A 24,220-nucleotide genomic window follows, 5' to 3' on the forward strand; every position below is an offset into this window, starting at 1 on the left:
TCTGACGACCCGATGATGGGCCGATCCCGTTAGTCACCTGTTACGATAAGCATGTTACTAGGATCTTCACGGGTCATGCTGCTAATACGATATTTTCTCTCGAAGTTTATAATCATTCACTTTACAGACCGATGAAGATTAAAATTCCAGAAATCTAAAATCAATCAGGGAAAGAGAACAAGTGTGCGTGATGTTTTAAGAGCGACACTACAACTTAATGTAATGCTACAGCACTTGGAACAAGGGAGATAACTCTGCCAGTAAAACCCGCGTGTATCATAACAAGGAACTGTTGTACCTAGGAAACGGAAGTAAACATCATGGCGTGAAAAAAGAGAGCAAGGTGCTCGCTCGTCGCTTCTGAAGACAACTGGAATAATACAACTTGATAAAGTGTTGTACTCACTGTCAGAAACTCAGTAAACATGGCGTCAGAGATATGGAAGAGAAAGCCTCAGTACATGATGGTGCGTGAAGGATCGAGCGATGATCTCCACGCGACATGGGCTGGGCCGATCAACACTAAACTCTACGGTGACGGGTTGCAAAACCTGTGTCGAAACACATCAAACAATATGAGGAGGATTAAATCTTCTATGATGAGATTGGACCCATGTCTAGATTACGGAAGTGAAAACTGGCACAGAGACAGTAGACCAGCTTCAGGTAATACATCGTCACGTTGGAATGAAAGTGTTTTCATATTCACTCTTGATTTTTTTGTACAGAGTTGAGTGTTGTGTATGTGTTTTGCCCACAGATGTGCATAAGGCTTTTACTAAGGAATGTTTATATCAGATTCGTACATAGATGAAATCAAGATTTAATTCAACTCAAGAGCTCTAGTCGACGCGACACTGAGATATATTTGGAAGTGTATGACCTGAATATATAATATATGTAGGTCATACTTCGAAATATATATCAGAGTCGAGCGCCTATGGCTCAAGTCTAGATCTAAACATTGTTCAGGCAGCTCATACATTGAAGAGGATACAGTATTACTTATCTTCTTAGGCTAATCTTTTTGTATGATACCTTAAAAGTGCTATTATTTTCGTTACTGCATATATTTTTAACAAGTCGCATCAAGCAGAATTCCTGCAATGCGACTAACACTAACCTTGCCAGTCCAACATCCCCCCACGCCCACTTTTGGTGTTTCCCATGCTGATATTGCACAAGTGTTGCTAAAAGCAGACTAAAACTGGACTCACTCACTTGTTTTAACCAGAATCAAATTACTTTTTCAGGAAGCAGTGGTTTGTTTGAAAAACATGTGATTATGCTTTTAATGAGTAGAATCACTGCATGTTGATCTAGATCTGCATCCTGCATGTTTTCAGCTCAGACATATCAAGCCACAGCACCTGACAGGGAGAAAGTGTCCTGGCACGATCCAGGCGTCATGTTTGCTTCATTTGGTTCTATGCAGTCACTTGCTTCCCTGTCAGCAAGCAGCGTGGCCAGCGAGAATGTCACTTTCACAGGTCATTACTGACATTAGACTTTGTTGTATTCACTTTATGTTATATTGTAACAGTCATCATTGGGCTTGCGTTTTGGTAAATGTGCACTAACCCCTTGATTCATTCCTGAGTTCTTGCAGTCTCAAATTACCTCCCCTTGATTTCTGTATGCCTGTTTAATGAATCCACAATTTGATTGAAGAGGCCATTTAGAATGCAAGTACCAAACCAACCTCCATTTTAGTTTTGCAGATCAACAAGGCAGCCTGTGACTGCCTCGATTTATGATCACTTTTTGGAGAAATAAACTATTGACACCAAAAGAAACCTTCAAATGTTTTTGATGGAGAGGATGTCTTGTGTCATTTAACACTGGCACTGCTTTGGTTTCTTGTAGAGTTTTCTCTCTTACCCAATCCCTCATGTCAGTGTTTGATCGGTCAATGAAAATCCAACAGCGTTCAGTTTGAAATGGGTGGTGCAGGTTTACCGAAATGTGAGCCCCAGAGTTAGAGTCTCAGGATACTCAGTTGACAACAGAGTTGTTTTGTTACCGTCAAATTCTCAATATAATGTTTTCATTATTTCTCCTCTATTTGAAGAATGTAAACAGACATAGATCAAATTAGGGGATAGATATATGTATATATACTCATGGAAACAAATAAACACACAAAAGTGCAAGGGTTCCTCCACTATTTTGGGGTTTCTTGTCACGCTTTATATTTCACTCTGGGTGAAAATCTGGAAATAAATAGAGGCATTTCCTTCACTTCTACTTTCGTGTTTTGCCTTATTTGTTTCCATGAGTATATTTGGACTTAACAGAAATACACAAACAAACAGTGGAAATTTGCATGACAATGTACTTGTGTCTTCACCATACGTATAAGAAATTCATACATTATGTATTCAGATAAAATATGTTCTCAGTGTTTGTTTAATGCTTACATTTGAAATATGAGCTTCACCTAGGTGCTTACTTCAACCTATAATATTCTCATTAAGAAAATGATGCGTTTGTTTGTTTGTTTGCTCTTTACAGCTCAACATAATTTCTGCTACCTGTGTTCCACTTTGGAAGAACATCAAAGACATCTCCTTCATTCTGTGAGTAAACAATCTGTTTTCCATGGTTAATGCATGTAGCTTTATTCATTTCCACTGAATTGACTCTTGTATTTTCTGCTGACAGCAGAACAGGTTGTTGCAAGAATCCACATACTTTTCACAATGCACACTGTCAAAAATAACAGTTTAGGGGGTTGTTAGACTAAGGATCAAAAGGTAGGAGAAAAAGACCAGTGCATTAATAGTTAATGTAAGTTGTATGGAAATAATAATATTGCATTTGTACAAATTATGTTAACATGTAAACAAAATACAAAGAGCTAAAACAAAGAAAAAACTGTTTTTGCAAAATTAAGGGTGATGTAAAATGTCTTTATTTATGGATGTCTCATTTTATGTCAAATCAAATCTAGATTCTATGGCAAGAAGTCTTTTTAACAGAGACCAGCAAGAAGACCTTTGAAACCTCGGAGGCCACATATCAACTATGTTGCCCCACCACCTCAAGTCAAGGTGAAGGTTGAAGAGCCAACAGCGCCAGCAGAGATTCTATACCGCATTGTCGTGGTAACCGGCACAAGGGCAAATGCAGGAACTAGTGCAAATGTAGGTGATTCAAATGATATTATTCTGGTTATCTTGGAGATCATCCTCGGCATCCTGTAGTCTGTCATTGGAGTTCTTGTTGACAGTAAATTGTTAAACCAAACTCACTCATACATTGGGCAATATTGTTGTACGAATGTGACTTTACACCACTCTTCGTACAACAGTTACTGTACTTCCTTTCCGTAGTCTAGTCTCACTTGACTGTATGTTATGTATGTATCTGTCTGTCTGTCTGTCTGTCTGTCTGTCTGTCTGTCTGTCTGTCTGTCTGTCTGTCTGTCTGTCTGTCTGTCTGTCTGTCTGTCTGTCTGTCTGCTCATGCTGATCACTGGATTGTCTGGTCCAGACTTGATTATTTACAGACCGCCACCATATAGCTGGAATATTGCTGAGTGTGGCGTAAAACTAAACTCACTCACTCTTTCACTCACTCACTCTTTCACTCATTCACTCACTCACTCACTCACACTAAGCCAACACATTCTGATATACATACATTGTATTCTTATCTTGGCAGCATTGAGCTGACTTATAATCCTCATTACATTCCTGTAATTCTTTGACTATTTTCAGGTGCATATAAGTTTACATGGAAAAGATGACACAGCGCGCACACAGTTGAAAAAAGGTCGAGGGTCTTCAATGTTTTGTTTTATGAGGGGCACTACAGAGACATTTTTCTACAAAGGTCCACGAGTTGGAAATCTCACCTACATAACAATCGAGGTAAGATAGTCTAATGAACAGTCTTTAAACAAAACTGTTTTTTCGTGTCTTTCAGCTGAGGCTATTTTGTATTCTTTGTTCACAAGCTATTCAAATTCTTGTGATCCTTTAAACCAAGAGTAAAGATGAAATGGATAATTGTAACATATATTTTGATATGATCTTTGTAAATTTCTATATTTGTATAAACTGTTTGTTTGTTGAGGATTTTTCAAAGATTATTCCATTGTGAATATTAACACACTTCGAAAGATGATTATTGGCTTGTGTTATGATGACTCAATAATCATAGTCTTGCATCATGATGTATAGGCCATTAACAAAATTGTTTTTATGATGTTGATGTATGAACAATTGTACATGTTCTGACATCTGAATGTGACACTGCTTGTATTTACCTGTAATCTGACACTGTGACTCTGTTAGTGTTCACCTGAAATTTAACACTTCTTTTATTTACCTGTAATCTGACTCTATGACACTGCTGGTATTTACTTGTAAATTGACTCTTTGACACTGCTAGTGCTCACCTGTAATCTAACAGTGCTGGTATTTACCTATAACCTGACTCTGTGACACTCCTAGTACTTGCCTATAACCTGGCACTATGACACTTCTGATATTTACTTATAACCTGAGACTGTGACAGTCCTAGTATTTGCTTAAAATTTGACACTGCGACACTGTCAGTATTTACCTATAATCTGACTGTGACGCTGCTAGTATTTACTCGTATATCTGACACTGCTGGTATTTACCTATAACCTGTCCCTGACACTGCTAATATTTACCTATAATCTGACACTGATTCATCTTGCATTTACCTGTAATGTGACTTTGTAACACTGCTTGTGTTTACCCGCGCTGCAACTTCAAGTCAGGCAGGTGTACCGCTAACCTGTCCGCTCGTCCTGACAGGGACCTGACGACCTGAAAAATACTTTCGTAAAATTATATTATTATTATATTGATAAGCCGAACCCCTTCTACAGATTGCCTTTTTTTGTCCTCAAAATTCGGCTTATACGCGATAATATACGGTACTTGTCTCCAGCATGACGGCCTAGAGAAGAAACATGCATGGTTCCTGGAACACATAGTGGTCACCAACATGCTGACTGACCAGTCATGGATGTTTGTGTGCAACAACTGGCTGTCCCTACACCACGCAGACTTCCGGATTAAGAGAGACATTCAGGCGTCACTTAAGGAGAAGGTAGAGCGAGGTATGCTTTTTTGTTTTGTCTCCATCAAACTGGACACATATTGTAGTTTCATATTTTCTTTGTAAACATCACACTGGAACACTCTTTATCTTCTGGACAATCATCACCTGATTCATGGGTGTTGGCCTCTGGGCAATGAATTTTGTCAAGTGTTATTCAGGAATCTGCATTTTACATTGATGGCAGCTAAATTTCATGATCCAGAAACCTTTTTATGTATTTCATTTAATTCATTTCACACAAAATAGTATTTGGCAGGTGTGGTTTCTGGGTGTTTGGTCCCTGGGTAAGTGGGTTGTCATGGTATGTGCAGGTATAAGCCATCAGACTAGGTAATTTGATAAGACCAGACCTAGAAATGGTATACTTGATTCAACTATTCTCCCCAGCTTATAGCGGTATATCAAGTCCAAGAATAGTATGTTTGATGAGGCAAGATCTTAAAATGGTATATATGATTATACCAGATAAAAAATTGGTATGTCTAATCAGATCAAATATGCAAATGGTATATTTGTTTAGAACAAATCTGAAAATGATCTATTTGAGGTTCTTTAGAGGCATATAGAAGTTGGTATTCTAGTGAAAGACAAAACGTTATGGATGATAACTTTTTCTTAAATACATACATGTTTTTGAGCTATTCCTTGCCCCTTTGTCACTTGACACTCATGTTATAATGAATAATTTGCCGTGACAAAAGGTGTAAGAAATATCCTCAGAACCAGCAAAATATAACACTGACAAGTCTGAATTTTTCAATATTATGTATTGAGCAAACAAAAGCAAGATAAAAAGATTCACAATAGATGTTTCTAGTACAATGCTAGAGTCAAATCTAAAGTAATAGGTCACAAATATAATATCAACTCACCAAAGTCTTGGTTTGAGAGTGAGAAACAGTTATACTGAATGTATACTGAATGTTACACAGCAAGCGGTCTGACAGCAGTTATGTAGGTCAGGCGTTGACGAAGAGGCAGGCAGATGTAGGTATGCTGAATGATGTACTTCAGTTATTCAAAGAGTAGTCCGTGTGTGTCGTGTGTGGGTCAACAGAATAATCAGCCTTATATACACAGTCACTGATTCTTGTGTATTCCAGCAAAGTATGGAACCTTCGCGAACGACCATGTGTTACCAAGTGAAAACATGTCAAAGGGAGGCAACTCTAAAGCACTAACTTAAAGCACTATTACCGTTATACAAAACGTGACCCATAATAACTCTCACTTAATCAATAATAATACAAATTACAGAAAATAGAGTCTAGTAACACTCACTCAAATTGACATTGGTTGGACCAGTTGCTAAAATGGCATATTTGATTGGCAATGTTCCTGACTTTACAGAACTGGAGATAACTGTGATAACTGGACACAAGAAGATGGCAGGAACGGATGCCAAGGTGTATTTGACGCTGTATGGCAAGTCCGGTTCGAGTCCCAAGTTGCACCTCCCAGACGACAAGAACAAGAAACGCTTTGAGAGGAACAGTGAAGACCATTTCAAGTTCAGGATCAAAGATATTGGAGAAATTAAAAGAATCAGGTAATGTTACAACATTAAGGAATTAGGGGATTGTCTCATGAAAGACTGACTTGCCTTATGATAACCTGAGTGGATGATCACCTGTGAAGGTCCAGGGTAGAATGGGCCTTCAGCAACCCATGCTTGCCATAAATGGCAACTATGCTTGTCGTATGCAGCGAGTAACAGGATTAGTTCCCAAATGCTCAGATCAATGCTCATACTGTTGATCACAGGATTGTAAGGTCCAGACTCGATTATTTACAGACTGCCACCATATAACTGGAATATTGCTGAGTGTGGCGTAAAACTAAACTCACTCACTCTTTCACTCACTGGATGAAGTGAGCGAGTGACAGTGGCTAGTTGACTTAGTCTGTGTGGGAGTGGCTGTGAGGATGTCTTAGGCTGACAAGTGATCAAGTGCTGCTTTCAGAGAATGTATCAAGACTCTTTTGAGGAACATTTTTCTTAATCAGAAAAAAATAGGTTTTATTGTCTTTCTGTTATTTACTAAACTAATTCCTGGGTGATTGAAATCCAACAGCAAAATCTTGATAATATAATTTGCTTAAACAGTTCTACAAGCTGCCTCCTTTTTGTCATTTGCCCATTGGGGTGGTGGGGTAGCTTAAGTGGTTAAAGCATTATCTTGTCACACTGAAGACCTGGGTTTGACTCCCAATATGAGTGCAATGTGTGAAGCCCACTTTTGTTGTTCTTTGCCATGATATTGCTGGAATATTGCTGAAAGCTGTGTGAAACTAAACTCACTCATTCGTCCCATCAAGCTGATAACTGCGAAGGTCCAGGATAGAATATTGATCTGCAGTAACCCATGCTTGTGGGGGGATTGCAACCCCCCTTTTTTTCCAAGGTGATGTTTTGATTCTAAATCAACACCCCCCCCCCCCCCCCCCCCCCATACTACTGAAGATAAAAATAAAATGACAAAAGTGCAAGCCCCCATTTTTCCAAAGGCTAGATCCGCTCATGTGTCATATAGCTAGAATATTGATGAGTGTAGCATAAAACTAAACTCACTCACTCATCAAGCTGATAACTGATCCACCATTGAAGGCAGTGTTAAACCCTACTCCCTCTGAGAAAGTGAAATCCCAAATACGGCATATGTTGCCTACTCCCTCACTCACTCTGTCAGTCCTCCTTGTTTTGATTGCAGAATTGAGCATGATGGATCTGGCCTGGCAGCAGGATGGAACCTACAGAAGGTATCATTACGGATACACTTTAATGTCTAGCATTACCAACTGATTCTAGAGTGGGGAAGACTAGAGACAAATCGTTCTTTGCATTGTTGCTGTTCATCAATTAAAGTGGCTCAGTGTACCATTTTTCTATTTACTGTTAATTCTGCCTGGATGTCTAATACCCGCATTGAAAAAACAGAAGTTACTTCATCATACTCATGACCAGTATAGAATACAAACTGGCAAGGTTTAATGTGTATTTGGTTCCAATTCAATAAAGAATGGTTAAAACTACAACTAACCAAGTTCTATAGTAAGGACTCAGTGTGTCTTTCTTGATTTCTTCATAGATAAATTGAACATAACATATACATCTTTTCAACTCTTTATATTTGTAAATTTATATTCAGTGAATTTCAGGTTGTCAGATAGATTTACTTGGTTGCATGTTATCATACATTCACTGAGGTTAGCTTAAAGCTGCTCATACTATCAACCACTAGTTTATTGATCCTGACTTGACTATTCATAGGCCACCAACCAAAGCAATTATTGGTTCTGTAGGTCATCATCCATGATATCAATGATCCAAGTTTCTCTGCCCACTTCAACTATGGAGGCTGGATAGCAAGCGACGTCGGTGATGGCAAGCTATGGCGTGAACTTCGTGCTCAGACAAAACAAGACAAGGAAATCCACAAAGGTGAATTTACAGGTTGACAGTTATAGAACACTGCCAGTCATTTGCAACAGCACGAACATTTAATGAAATTTTCTGATGTATGTCAGTCTAACAGATAGTGATCACTCTAATTATATCACAGCAATGTCTTAATCTCGTGTTTGCATGCATTATAACAACTAGGTGTTCATTAGAATCATTTTTAGTAAAATTAACACCATGATCTAAAGATGCTTGAAGGTGTCTTAGAAGGTGATAAATGGTAAAAATGGATAAATGTGACAAGTTGGCTTCCACAGATTTACATGCGATAGTTTTCTCAGGAAATGCGGACAAAACAATGCCTTTCGTAGTCATAGAAACTCTGACCTCCAGGTGATCTTTTGGAATCATTTTTCTTGATCTATCAGCTATGAAACATTTGAAAAGTCAGGGAATGTAACTTTACGTTCAACCTAAAACTACTGTGCATACAAAATATTTAACTGCAAAATATACAAGAGAAGATTAAAGTCTCAAATTCATTTTTCAAATCAGCGTAATGAGATAACAGTTTAACCACTAGGCTCCATCTATACTTGTTAGGTTGTTTATCATTGCTTATATGAATCTGCTATTTTGTGTGAAAAAAACCTTTTCAAACATGCTTGGATCACATATACTAAATAGCAAAAGAAATGCAATTGCAGCATATGTCATATTTGGGATTTCACTTTCCCAGTAAAGTACAAATTCTAGTACTTTTTTGGTTGAGTCCCATCTAGGATTCAAAAACTCATCAGAGGGGTACACAAAGTACGCAGTCTAGACTAGCAGTTGTCCGACTTTCATTTTTGTTGAAGTCGAGGTGGCTGAGCGGGCTAGGGGGCTGACTTTGTGTGCTGGCGATTAGGTGCCTGACTCTGAGAGTGCAGGTTCAAATCCTGGATTGGACTCAACCAAAAAATGCTAGAATTTGTACTTTACTAAGAAAGTGAAATCCCAAATATAACATATGTTGCATTTGACCACTTTCTAAATGACATCGTGTAATCAGAAACTTGACAAAAAGCCAGTTGTATTTCTTTTCTGTCCAGTATATATTACTAATCTGTTTTTTCAAGAACTCAAACTTGTGATATTTGAATGCAATCTAACAAAGTGGCTGATGTTTGCAGGCAGAGCAGTCACTAAAGGTGAGGAGTACAACTTGTCAGTTGGCACTTTAGTTCAGCTTGTCATTTTAGCTCGCCAGATCATTTGTCACTTTTGTTCATAGCTGTTACTTTATATCATGTTTTCAGTTTTTATTGGAGGTCACATCCTTGACACTTTGGTCCATTGTGTCTGTTGTTCTGTTATCATATATAATCTGTATGTATATTCTGTATGTATTTATTTGACATTTTCTGTTGATGCTTCATGTCATCTTGTATTCATGATGACTTGGTTAGATTTGATGATTAGTAACCATGCTTGTGGTAAGATATGACTAACAGGATTGGGTTGTCAGGCTTGATCGACACATGTCATCATATCCCAATGGTATAGATTGATGCTTATGCTGTTGATCATTGGGTTGTCTGGTCCAGATATGATTATTGACAGACTGCCAACATATAGCTTTGATATTGCTGAGTTTGGCGTAAAACTAAAGTCACTCTCTCATTTCATGTTGTTTGCTATCGCCTAAGTTCATCTTGTGTGTGGTCACTTTAGCTCGCCTAGGCATTTGTCACTTTAGGTCACCTTATTTGTTGAAATTTCAGTTCACACTGAGTGTTGATACTTCAGTTCATCTTGTCTGTTGTCTTTTTAGCTGAGGTATGGTAGAGATTACTTTCCACATAATCAATCCAGAATGTGACCAAGATGATTCTGTAATATCAAGCTACGAGGAAGGTGACTCATTCTGTCGACCTCTGATGATCACTCATCACCTAGTGCACAACACTGGTTCAAGCCTAGTGGTTTTAGTGGTTATAATGGTTGAATGGTGTTGGGTTTTGTGCTAGAAGTTTGTTGTGTGTGTTGCTTGATGTCATAACCAGTATATTCCCATTTATGAAATTAATTTTTCACAGCTAGCATCAATTCTGCTTTGGTTTGTACACACATCGTTTCTCAATAATTGTGAACACAAAGTGCCAAAATGTGGAGCGAGTCCTGATATGTGTCTTCTTTGTAAATCAGCCATATGGTTAAGATGGCTTGTTATCACAAAGGACTAACGGGCAACTGACACAATTGGTCACAAAATGTCATGCAGTTGCCATGGCAACCAAAATTAGTCACAAAACTGAGGTTTGATAGTACAGTGGGAGCTGTCAAAACCGGCATCTGTCCAATCCGGCAAGTTGCCAACTTTAGCATAAAATCTCAGTCCAGTCCGTGGCTTGTACATTTATCATCAGCTCTATGTTTCGGAAGATTGTCTAAATAGGACTAATTCTTCAGTCCCAATGACGGCCAGTTTAGACAGCTTCCACTGTACAAACACCTGTCAGCTAGACAACATGCTGCAATAGTCAATTTTCGTCAAGAGTGATGACGTAGCCCAGTGGTTAAAGCATTCTCGTCACTCAAGAAAACTTGGTTCAATTTCCAACACAGGTACAGTGTGAGAAACCTCTTTCTGATGTCCCCTGCCGTGATGGTGGAATATTGCTAAAAGTGGCATAAAATCATACTCACTCACCCACTCACTCAATTTTTGAATCATCAGATCATGAATCATCATGGCAACCTAACTTATTCACAAAATTGAGCATTGATAAAATCACCACCTTGTCAGCTGGACCCGATGCAAGATGGAGATTTTCATCTAGTGCAGCAAGTTGTTGCTTAAGTCAATCTTTAGAATGGCACCTGGCTCAAATAAGTTTCTTGCAAAATACAAAATTCAGTCTCCATAGCAACCAAATGAATGAAAAAATTAAGGCTTGATAGCCAGAAAATTTATGACATGGACATGTGGAACTTTTACAAAATGAACAACTGAGTTTATATATCAAATTACACAAAATGACTGAAGTGCTGTGATGTTTCAACACACGAGGTCCAGTTACAGGGGTGAGTGAGTTTAGTTTACGCCACATCACATATTGTACCCATGTAGAGGATGGAACCCAGATCTTAGGTGTGATAAGCAAATACTGGAACCGTAAGGCCACCACTGCCCACCAAAACACAGGACCCAGTGTCAATATTCTGATCTGTGTAATGTTTCAGGCCAGAATACTCGGTACCATGTGACTGTGAGGACCGGAGATGTCAAGTATGCTGGCACGGATGCAAATGTGTTCATCCAGTTTGTAGGACCGAAAGGAACAACACGTAAAATACAGATGGATGATGCTAAAGACAACTTTGAGAGGGGCATGATGGAGGAGTTTGATGTAAGTACAAAGTCATTCTTTTAGTGGCATTAGACAAGCTGTAGTATCAGTTACGATAAAGTTTAAGGAAAACCAAGTTCTGTGGATAGTCAACTTTTTTATTGCATTGGGTGCGACCTTTCGGTGCAGGTACTAACACTGCTGACTAGCCATTGAGCTCGCTTTTCCTTGACCTGTACAACTTTTAAAATGCCTTTCAAAAACGATAAAGTTTACACAGCGTAAGGATCATTTTGTGTACCTGGTTTACAGTAAGAAGTGAACGTTAGTTCCCATAAAAACTAAATGATCAGTTACTGACACCTGCAGTAATGTTTTGACTTTGGTTACAGCTGCGAGGAATTGATGTTGGTCCACTAACTCGGATCGTCGTAAGTCATGACAACACGGGACCTGGTGCAGGATGGTTCCTGGAAGATGTAAGTACAGCTCTGCTCTTGTCCTCTACACTTGCTTTCGTTCAGGGTGGATTGTTCTTCAGGGATTGGGAAAATCTAATCATGTATATTAGTGTGTAGCTATTCAACACCAATCTGTGAAGAACTGGTTTTCAGTAACCCATTTCTGTAGTATGCATTGTTTGGACTTGGCAGTGAATTTTGTGAACTGTTGGCTGCTGAAATCCTGTGAGAGTTTATAAATGTAGTCCTGTAGATATCCAGACAAGATGGTCCTGAGACTAGTGATGATATGGTTGAGTCAGTATGTGACTTGACTGATGTGTCACTGACTCTACTGATTCTGATTGTTGTTCATGTTTACCTGCTGCTTGACCAGATCTCATTTTTTTTACAGAATACACCTGACAGTGACATAAATGTTCACTGCCTAAATGTAAAACTTTATCTGCACCACCCAGAGAAGTTCAAGAGAACACATTTTTTCCTGGTGATATTGAACCATGGCCATATTGTATGTAGTCATGAAAAAAGTGTTTTTTCTGCCTTTGAGTTGTGTATACTAGTATCTACTGTCTCATTCCAATGATGCACTTACCCTTTCCAGGTGACAGTCAAGAGATATTTGACCAAGGCAGAGAAGATAGAGAGGCTCAAACGGATGAAGAAGTTTCACAAAGACAGCCCCGAGCGACGGAGGAAGAGGTATGCAGAGAGGATGAACAAAGAAGACAGAAAGAAAACAGACAGTGACAACTCACAGTCTGAATCTGAATCAGACACTTCAGATGAGGAGAAAAAGTCCAGGAAGAGAGACAGGTCCCGAACCAAAGACTATGCAGAAGAAGTGTTCGATCGGGATGGCAAGATACTGCGGATTCCAGAATATGAGAGATATTACTTTGTGTGTCATAAATGGCTAGCCAAAGATGAAGGTGACGGTATGACAAGTAGGGAACTGACTGTTGACAGTAAAGAGACAGTGTTTAAAGAGCGTGATGACTGACTGTGATCCACTTATTTAGTGTACTAGCTGTTAGCATTTCTTGCACAAACCTTCCGTCCAGATGTCAGAATTCAGTCATCAGATCAAATTTTGGAAGCGTGTATTTAGGGAGCATATTATTTGGATAATGGTAGCTGACCTTTATCTGATTGTGAGAGATGTGATTGAGTATCAGGTTTTTAAATGATATTTAGAACTGATGCACATAAGGAGAGAGGTTATGGATGTCAGTTTCTTTTTATGAGGAACAGAACATTTTGGGGTACATCGTATGTCCATCAGATGGAGGAGTAAAGATATACTCTGAAATATTGTGTTTGTCATAATAAAGTTGACAACCATGAAAGTTTTTTCCTAGATTTTGAGATCATTCATCTCACTGCACATAAGTGCAAATGTTAAAGCGTAGAGTTACGGTTTATAAATATACACATGCACAAAAGTTAAGCGCCACCCACTATTTCTGTGATCTGCTACTTTGGATACTCAGTGGTAACTATCATAACGAGATCAATGCCTGTCACTGACATCATTGGTTTGATTATGTTTGGCAACTAAATGGGTGATGACACTGTGATGACGACCCATTTGCCTTGCAATGGCCCTGCCTGACATGCCAGCATTTTTCATGTCTATCACCTGCAATCTCTCAGCGGTAGATTTTCTAACTCTAAAGTGAAAGGAGAATCTCACAACAGACTGGTGAAACCAAGTGTGTGAAACTTGATTTTCAAGATTCAGATGGAAGGGAAATGGAGTTGCATGTGCAGAACGTTTTCCTTGTCATATCTTGACAAGGATCAAGAATCTATGGAAGGCTTATTCAGTCATAAACATTTATAGTTTGTTTTTCTGATCTTCAGTGGTGAAATCAAGCACAGGCAAACTGTAGCGCAAATGGGCAGAGAAAATGACCAGTCTTGTTACATGCGAGCGAAGCAAGCAAAGTTTGGCAACGTACTTTCCTCACTTCTGTCCAAAAATATTTTTCATGTCAAAATAAAACATTGCCACCATCAAAAGAATACACCCATTTCTTCACCGGGTTGTGCTCTCACATTTCCAACCCCATGTTGAACAGTTACTCACGTGAAATAATTGTTAACATTTTAAGCGCAATGCGCGATATATCATACCATTCTTTGCCTCCATTCTCCCTTCCATCTTCCGGGTCAAAGTGAAGGAACAGGAGGGTTTTATTCTATATGGAATACTTCACAGTTACCTCCCCTGCATCATTCGCCCATTACGCCAGAAGTGTTTTTATGTAGAATAAATGTTACGTAAAATCTAACAATAGCACTGACAGATGAGACAAATAAACTCCAACAGGTTCATGATAAAATTAGGCAATATGGTATTTCTTTTAATTTCTGCTTATTCTTGTTCCGTCACTCCATTCAACTGGAAGCTAGCAGGGGTAATGGAGGCAAAGAACAATCTGAATACCAAGAGTGGCGCTTAAAATATTGAATAAAACATATTTCATGTGAGTAATTACTAAATGCAGGGTAGGAAATGTGAAAGCACAGCCAAGTGGGGCAATGGAAGTGTACCTTTGATGGTGGCGATATTTTATTTTGACATGAAAAATGTTTTTTCGATCTGAAGCGAGGAAAGTATGTTGCCAACCTTTGCTCGCTTCGCTCGCATATAAGAAGACTTGTCATATTCTCTATGGTGCGCAAACATATTTGCTACAGTTTGCCTGTGAATCAAGACACTATGAAAATAGTGGTGCTTAACTTTTGTGCATGTGTAAATTTTAGAAATTATTATAAAATATGTGTGAAAAATGTGTCATTTCATAGCATTGCCTGGTAGATCTTGAGGTGTAGAGTGCATATAGAGAAGGATTTGATGCACATTGTCATGCTCTCAGATACTGTACATATATACTGCACCCCAAGTGTATAAAAAAATTAAATTTGTGACTTTCTTGCAAAATCAATCCTTGTAATCTGATACCTTCCATGATACATCTCAGGCAAATAGAGCTCAACTAGAGTGAGTGAGTCAGTGAGTGAGTCAGTGAGTCACTGAGTAATAATTTTGAAGCTCTCCATTGCAAATCAACCTCTAGTTGAAGTGTGAAGTCCTCATCAGTTGTAATCTTCTTGTAACAGTGTGTGTTAAAACAACATTGTCGAATGTTAGGCATATATTATATTGTTTGTAGAGTTTGTATTTTTCTATATCCAATCATCTCTCCATCATATTTGCAGGATGATTTCTTTTAGATTGCAGTTTTTTATAGAACAATACATTGTATATCTTAATTTTATCAGAATTTGTTTTTAATGAAAAATTGCTCAAGTTATATATCCATGGTTATTTTCATGATAATTGTTGAACTTTGTTTTTATATTATTGTTGTGGTTATAGATCAAAGTATACTCACAAAGTATACTTCACTTACCGAGTATTGTAACTAATGGTGTCTGTGTTTGCTGAGTATAGGATGGATGATGATGGGTGGATTGATGGAGTATGGATAGATGGTAGAAGGATGGATGGATGGATGGATGGATGGATCATCTAGGAAACCAAAATCATTGCTTTTGTTCACGTTTATCCATTTCCCTTTGAAAGTGTTAGTGTGTTGCATTGGAGTAATATTTTCATATGTAATACCCACTCATAGCATTGTTTTTCTTAAACTAAATAAATAGATTGTTTGTCTCAAGATGTTTTCACAAAATTGACAAAAGGGAAGATTTTGTTATTTATTTCTTTATTAGGGTACAGGCCTAGAGAGTAATTATTAATTATTATTTACCATTTGACCTTTTTTGGCCACAAACTCCTAATTAGGTCACCAGTGTCAAATTACAAATTTGTGGAAAACTTTGAAACATTGGTAAACAAATTCCCTACCATTTTCATATGGTGCACATACAACCTTTTGTCTGTCTTACATTTGCAACTGACCCATACAACTAATCTGCCTCAGAGATCTCAGAGGAAGGAATCCAATTTAAATCTGCCTCAAGTCTAAAGAATAACTGGACAAGTCTAGATTGACAAAGCTCTGAAATTAAGAATTCTTCTCTGCTTCCTTTAGAATGTTTTTCTTTGTTAATATTTTGTCAAGTGCCAGCTGTTATATGATGATAACACAGCACATCCAAAACTGTGTTCCACAGGAGATCAGACGATACCTCTTTGGAGATATTGACAGCAGATTTTGTACAATGCCTGACAATGTTATGACATCATGAAGTTGATGATGTAACAATGTTATGACATCATGAAGTTGATGATGTAACTATGTGGCAGTATTGTATTTAGAGATGTACATTTTTCATTGAAAACTGATGAAGAATGATTTTGGATGATAAATAGAATCTCATCCTCGTGTCTACTGATATCAATCCTATGAGCACTCATTGATAACGGTAAAAATATCCTCAGCAAGCCTGGGCTATTTGTTACTTTTTCAGTTTTCTAGTTGTTATTTGATATTCATAGTCTTGTTGTATAGTCAATGCACATATCAGTTTATCAGATGTTTTTGTATTATTTAAAAGAAATGACATAATTATTTAACACAACATGTGATATCAACGATGATGTATTTTTTGTATGTCATCAATATTAATGATCTTCAGCCTTGAACTAGTCGTTTATAGAAAAGTTTCAAAGAACAATTTGCAGTTATTTTTAACTCAGTTGTAGGAAAGGGAGTGAAGTAGTTTTGAATAGGGATGATGATGATGATGATGATGATGATGATGATGATGATGATATTTTATATGTCAACTCCCCAGAGAGTAAACATATATAAAGATCACATTTGGCAATAGCAGACCCACCCATCAATCAGATATAACATGCGCCAGTTTTTCCTTGTAAGCCCAATATGTTGCAAAGCTTTATATTTAGATAGTATTGAGGGCTTGCCTAACCTTTTTTGCCCAAATCATTAGTAAGCCCAATCTTTTTGTCACAATGGTATTCACACCCTTGTAAAGGTTTTCTGGATTTTGCCAGCTGTGCGCATCACAGTTTGAAATCAATATTTAGAACACGAAGCATTAAACCATTAACATAAATGAATAAATACTTCTCTCTTTGCACCACAAAACAAAGTGGATTCCATGAGTTATATTGCATTGAGTACAAGGAGACTTGTAGGTCTAGATGTTAGCTTGTTTTAGTCTTGACAGGTTGTAAGTTACAACTAACTTGTGCTCTTGTCAGGCAGGATGTTTGCAAAACTTGCAAATGACCACTTTTTAAGAGTAAATACATGGGTAGGTGTAAAATGTTTGGTATAGACAGGTCTCACTCTATCTGTTAACCATTCAAGTATTTATAGTGTTGGTATCATTAAAGGACATCCTGGACCAGAAATTGAGTCTCTTTGCACCATCAGGTATTCATAACATCCCTGAGAGTTTTGACCTTTGTTTATAACAGAAATGATTCAGAATACTATCTACTAAAAGAGACAAGACTAGCAGGTATTTCAGATAGCTTTTGTAACAGTCTCTAAAGTCTGGCATCAGTTTTCCATTGTACTTTGTCTTTTTTGGAAACATCTTCTAAGAAATAAATGAACAGAAAGTGAAATTTCATGTGCTGGTTTGAATTAGCAATTGCACCCCATTTTTTTAAGAGATCAGAATCAATATGATGGCCATTTTGAAAAAGCTAACCAGTAGTTGGTAATTTGTTGTCAAACTGTATTATTATTTATTATTATAGGATATTTATATAGTGCACATATCCAGGCAACAAGTGCTTGCTCAAGGCACTGACATATGTTTCCCTCGATCACTGGAAGTCAATATCAAAGGCCAATCATATTATCATTCTCAACACGCTGGGGAGTATACAACACTTGCTGCTTCTAGGCACTCCAAGTTATTTATGGCTGTCTCATCCTATCGAGGTACCCATTCACAGCTGCCTGGACTGGGACTCATGGTCACAGTGCTTTGTCCAAGTTTACTGCATGTTGCTGTACCCACAACTAGGTGTAAGTCACGAATTCATGAAGCTACTCTCTGATCATGTCCCAACAGATTTGTGGGTTCTTTTAAGTGGACAGGGTTGTGTACTGTAAACTAGGGGCTGTGACAACATGGAAAGAGTTTACACACAAAGATGACGCCAAGGTCTTTACACCTGGTCACTGATGTGCTCGATCATGACACCTCAACCTCGCTGGATCACTAGCCTGGCGCTTTTGCCAGCTAACCCACTGCACCCCACATTTTTGGGTAATATTTGAAATTTTGACCTTTATTTGACCTTTTCCCATTACCCAGTCACTCCTAAATTCAGAATAAATGCATTCCTTCACACTATAAATATCGCCCTGGAAACAAATGGATAAATGAAATCTACATGCAGGTTGCATCAGCAGTAATGTTGCTTTAGTCAATTCAAGTCAGATTTCAATATGGCCACCATGACTGCTATATTTCAAAATCGACATTTTTATGTTATTTTATTGTTATTTATGCCTGTTCAAAATTCAGTGAATAATGGAAATTTGTTCCAAAAATATTGCTCATGCATATTTTTTTTCATGATTCTTGTTTGTTTTTGTTTGTGTGTCTCTTTATATGATTTTTTTCTCAAAACTATGTGATAAGCTTCCTAGATCTTGCGTACGTTTAAAGGTTTATTTTGATTCAGATTTGATGCTATTTTGATTGCTCTAGAAGAGAACAAAACAACCATTTGATTTATGTTATAGATTGTGATTCATTGAAAATATTGACATTTTGTTGTTAATGGAATATTTTATGGAAACTCCAATTTGCAGCTGAATGATTAAGGCATTACTGTTAACTGATGTATTTTAGGAAATACAAGAGAGAATAAATGAGTCACTTGTTGTCTTAAGCTTTGTTTATTTTGTTTGTTCTTACATATAGAGACGGTTGTAAATATAACTACAGTGAGTTATGTACCACAGAATAGGTACATAGCAACTTGCGCTGGTCACTTGAGGTGACCGCTGTAAATGGTGGTCAGTCAAAGAGGCTTGATTGATTGTATGGAATTGAGTGGTCGGAGCAGGTCATCTACAGCTGGTTGATGGTATGACAATTGCTGTCATACCAGGTCACATACAGCTGGTTGATGGTATAACATTTAGTGGTCAGGCAATGTCACCTGCAGCTGGTTGATGGTATGACAATGGGTGGTTAGACAAGGTCACCTATATATAGCTACATGGCAAAGATTCAAAGTTTCAAAATACTTAAGAATTCGGTGGAATTCCACAACAGAAAGTTCTTGAAAAGACAGATCAATATGTGTCCAAAGCTGCCAAACTGATTGTACAAATGTATGGACTGAATTTGATGTTCTAGCTACATTTTGCAAACCATCTTGAAAAGGTACCAGGTGTAGAATATTTACAAGATCTTCATTGTTAAGATCACTCAATCTGAAAAATAAGAACACAACTTTCTCTTTTTTTTGCTCAATGCAGTATGACATTGGTCTATGTCACAATTATAACAAGTAAAGGTTCCACAGAAGTTAATAACCAAAATATACTGCAACATATGTCATATTTGGGAGTTCACTTTATTAGTACATGTATAGTACAAATTCTAGTACTTTCATGGTGGAGTCCCATCCGAGATTCGAACCCGCACTCTCAGAGTCAAGCACCTAATCGCCAGCACACAAAGTCAGCCGCCGAGGCCGCTCAGCCACCGCGACTTCCACAAAATATGAAAGTCGGACAGTCGGTAGTCTAGACTGCGTACGCTGTGTACCCCTCTGATAAGTGTAAATTGGCACGGCTCCCACGACCGAAAGCTATGATTACACGATGCCATTTAGAAAGTGGTCAAACGCAACACATGTCATATTTGGAATTTCACTTTCTTAGTATAGTACAAATTCTACTACTTTTTTGGTTGAATCAAATCCGGGATTCGAACCCGCACCCTCAGAGTCAGGCACCTAATCGCCTACCCAATTAAATAGGAACTGCTCATGATACTGATGGCATGCGACTACAGTAGTGAGTAGTAGTACCCTAAGTCTGGTACAGTTTGGAATGAGATTTGACTACTGACTTAAAGAACAACTAAACTCAGTTTTTGGGTACTCTTTTTATCACTGCATGTGAAAGACTTCTGGTTAGTCATAAACGGAACACCATTTACGTTTTTGTTTATATTGTGGTTAATTAATACCAAGCGCTCAAAGTTCCTAAAAAGCCGTCTGCTTCTCTCTTGCCCGCAAACGAAACTGCAGACAGGTTACGTAACTCGCCAGAACCCTACAATGACGTCATGGAAGGAACGATTTTCAGTTAAATGTATAGAAAATGTGTAGGAAGCTCGTCATTTTGCTGATTTCTCGACGTTACCAGAGACGGGCCGAATTGTTGCCGTCAACTGTTCCTTGGGGTCGGGTGATGATGTCACTATGCACAGATTTCCACCGGACCCCGTGGTTTGTGCTTAAATTGGTTGTTAGTGTGCGAAGTGAGCGTTGTGGAAGCCTGTGGTATGCTAAATCGGATGGTTCGCCCCCTACCACGCTTCCAGGATAGAAAATGGAGTTCAAGTTTCATCGAGTTTATAAAATCAAGACTGCTTACTACACATTGCTGACCAAAAGGATTTTACATGAATATAACGCTCTCTTCCTCGAAAACGAGGTTGTGGCCGATGTGACAATATTATCATAAGTAATATTATATTGACCCCATATATTGACCGCTTCCAAGAGTGAAATTGTCATGTTATAAGCAATGTCATGTAAAATCCTAATGTCCATCAATAAAATACATATTTTACTACCAGTACAAAGTAATTTTGATTTTGTAAGTCGGTGAAAACAAACTTAAATAGCATTCATTGCTGTATAGTTTCATTGGTTACCCAAGATAGCACACCTGGCAACTAATTGCATAATGTGCGTCAGTCTTTTTAAAAAGTTATTTATTCAGCCAATAATGAGCAATCAATCAATGAATTGGCGGTTAATCCTTTGAAAGAAGGGTGTTGTTTTTACATAGACACAGACACGACAGAGTGTATTCAGCATAGATCAGTAAATGTACATACATAAACACTACCTTTTGACAAATCCCTCATAAAACTAATTAATCAATCAGCGTGTTATCGATTAATCCTATAATCGATCTAGACAAAAGAAATGCCAAATGGGAGCCTTTGTCGGGTAATCTCAGAGGCGTTACCAGTAATTATACCTGTTATAAATTCATTAACTGAGTATCAAGTGAATGATGACAATTAACGTGTAGGTTTATACCACCTAACACGGATTACAACCTAGCGACACCAAGCGATTTTGACAGAATCGTCTATGAAAACAAGGGTTGTAACTCGAAAACTAGGCAAAGCAGGAGACTGAAACTGAAACTTCTTTATTCTCCTTCAACCACCCAGCGGTGGTTCAAGGGTATAGAATATCGGACTGCATAGAAAAATTACAAGATGGGGCATATTTAAATATACTGCACAGACCCTCATTTCTATACCTGCAATTGCGTCACGGAGACGCGCCGCTCTGATTGGTTGAAATTTCGTTTGCACTCTGAGAATTGTGCACTCTTGACAAAAAGGCCGATTTAAGTTAATTAAAGGTCGAAATGAGTAGGTTTAATGGCGGGGTTTCATTTATAGCGATGTCAGCAAGTGATTTTGTATTTGTACCCTACTAGAGTATATGTGATGTTTAAGAACCACATTGTCGAATTTGGTAAAAAAGCAGTTATGCTCATAGCCTGTTTCTGGAGCATTTGTTCCATGTCCTTGTGAATTTATACAATAATACTACCACGTTAAACACGTTATTTTGGCCATTCGGAATTGTCTTAACTTCAAATTTAATATTTAATCTCATGTAAAAACTGTTTTAAATCCATAACCAACCATATACCGTCCTTTAGTCACGCGAACAGGACAGGAGTTTTGGAATGTTTTGGGAACATTTTGGAAATCGCAGGTAGATGGAAGTCACATGTAAAAGGTGAGTATGTTTTGAATACATGTACCTCTATCAAATACAATCATCCTATACCCCTTCAGATGATGTGTATTAGCAGACAAGCCGTTACTTCTGTTTTTATTGCAGATTTACTGTGCCAAATAACTTTCTTGCAAAGGAAATGTCATTTGGGAGACAGTATATTTTGTGATTACACGATGCCATTTCGAAAGTGGTCAAATGCAGCATATGTCATATTCGTGATTTCACTTTATTAGTATAGTACAAATTCTAGTATTTTGTGTTTGAGTTCCATCCAGGATTCGAACCCGCACTCTCAGAGTCAGGCACTTAATCGCCAGCACAAAAAGACAGCCGCCGAGCCCGCTCAGCCACCGCGACTTCCACAAAAAAAATGAAAGTCGGACAACTGGTAGTCTAGACTGCGTACTTTGTGTACCCCTCTAATAAGTGTAAATTGGCACGGCTCCCACGACAGAAAGCTGTGTTTGCACAATGCCATTTAGAAAGGGGAGTGGAGTAACCTAGTGGTTAAAGCGTTCGTTCGTCACGCTGATGAGTTGGGTTCGTTTCCCCACATGGATACAATGTGTGAAGATCATTTCTGGTATTGCTGTAATATTGCGAAAAGCGAAAATACTCGCTTACTCTGCGTAAGGATATTTCTTTGAATACGGGAGGATTAACGGCAAGAACAATGATTGTTATACTTCAGCACCACTGGCTCTGTACAATATGCCGTGTCTTGTATATCTCTTACAGCGGCATGGTACTTGTAGTAAAGATGCAGCTGGTACACATATTGTCTTAAATATTTACCACTACGGTTAATGACCTCATATTAAAGACAGCTCATAAGATACAAAGCAACTAGACCGTGTCCTTAACCGCGAGAATCTTCGGTATAAAGGAGATACAGCTTTGATTTGACAGGAACTTGGAGCAGACTGTCCTGGACTAATAGACCAGGATTCCTGCCGACATCATCCGCCGACTAGTACAGTATCGGGTACAGCCTTGGTCACTGGAATGCCCTGTGAGGGATGTATTTTCTCATTTGCCTAGTACGAAAAATTATCGACTTCCCGTTGAGCATTGGACAGAGTCCACTCCGTTTATTATTTGATGTTTGTTGCTTGACGCCGCACTCAGCTTTATTCCAGCTGCAGATATTATTTGCATTTACTGATCCTTATGGATCCAGTGGACCAGTTCTATGTCAGCACCAGATTTATTAGGAAGAGACTTTCTTGTGGATGTCAACTTCATTATTACGAGGTACACAGCATTTTGGAGTATGTACTTACTCCTTTATCAGGAAAATGAATAGTATGAGGCGAGAGTGAGTGAGTTTAGTTTTACGCCGCTATATGTCCCAGGTTTGTAAATAATCGAGTCTGGACCAAACAATCCGTGATAAATCCCATGAGTGTCGTTCTAAGCAATTGGATACGATGACATATGTCAACAAAGCCAGCCAGTCTGACCACCGCTTTAGTCGCCTCTTATGACACGCATGGGTTACAAAACACCAATCCTATCCCGGATCTTCATGGGATTCATAAAATGAGAAACTTCATCATGAGAGAGTCATCCCTTTTGTCGTAACGTCTTGTTGACAGTTGAGCCTAGTTGTTGGAGCGTTTGCTCGTCATGCCGATGACCCGGGTTCCCCACATGGGTACAATGTTTGAAGCCCATTTCTGGTGACCTCCGCATTGATATTGCAGGATTATTGTTGAAAGCGGCGCAATACTAAACTCACTCACTCATCAGTTAGTATATTGGACCTTAATAAAGAATATGGGGAACCGAACCCGGGTCATTGGCGTGGCGAGCGAACGCTGTAACCATTAGACTACCCCACCGCCCCAGACTGTGATTAAACGTCAGCAGCAAGTCCGGAATAAGGATACAGACTTGGTTGGAATCGAATGCAGAACACACCTGAAATGGA

At 38.4% G+C, this 24,220-nt stretch overlaps 1 protein-coding gene across 1 annotated transcript; it reads left to right on the forward strand.

The window, feature by feature from the left end:
* Positions 1-300: 300 nt before the first annotated feature.
* Positions 301-13,305, forward strand: LOC137294434 (lipoxygenase homology domain-containing protein 1-like). The gene is made up of 12 exons (XM_067825443.1): positions 301-666; positions 1,347-1,490; positions 2,515-2,579; positions 2,982-3,146; positions 3,723-3,875; positions 4,930-5,101; positions 6,454-6,652; positions 7,815-7,863; positions 8,407-8,545; positions 11,735-11,901; positions 12,234-12,320; positions 12,907-13,305. The coding sequence occupies exons 1-12, from the start codon at positions 426-428 to the stop codon at positions 13,303-13,305; spliced, it is 1,980 nt and encodes a 659-aa protein (XP_067681544.1). The 5' UTR covers positions 301-425.
* Positions 13,306-24,220: the final 10,915 nt, after the last annotated feature.

The sequence above is a fragment of the Haliotis asinina genome, chromosome 8 (genome assembly GCF_037392515.1).
Source record: "Haliotis asinina isolate JCU_RB_2024 chromosome 8, JCU_Hal_asi_v2, whole genome shotgun sequence".
In the NCBI taxonomy this organism is placed as follows: Eukaryota; Metazoa; Mollusca; class Gastropoda; order Lepetellida; family Haliotidae; genus Haliotis; species Haliotis asinina.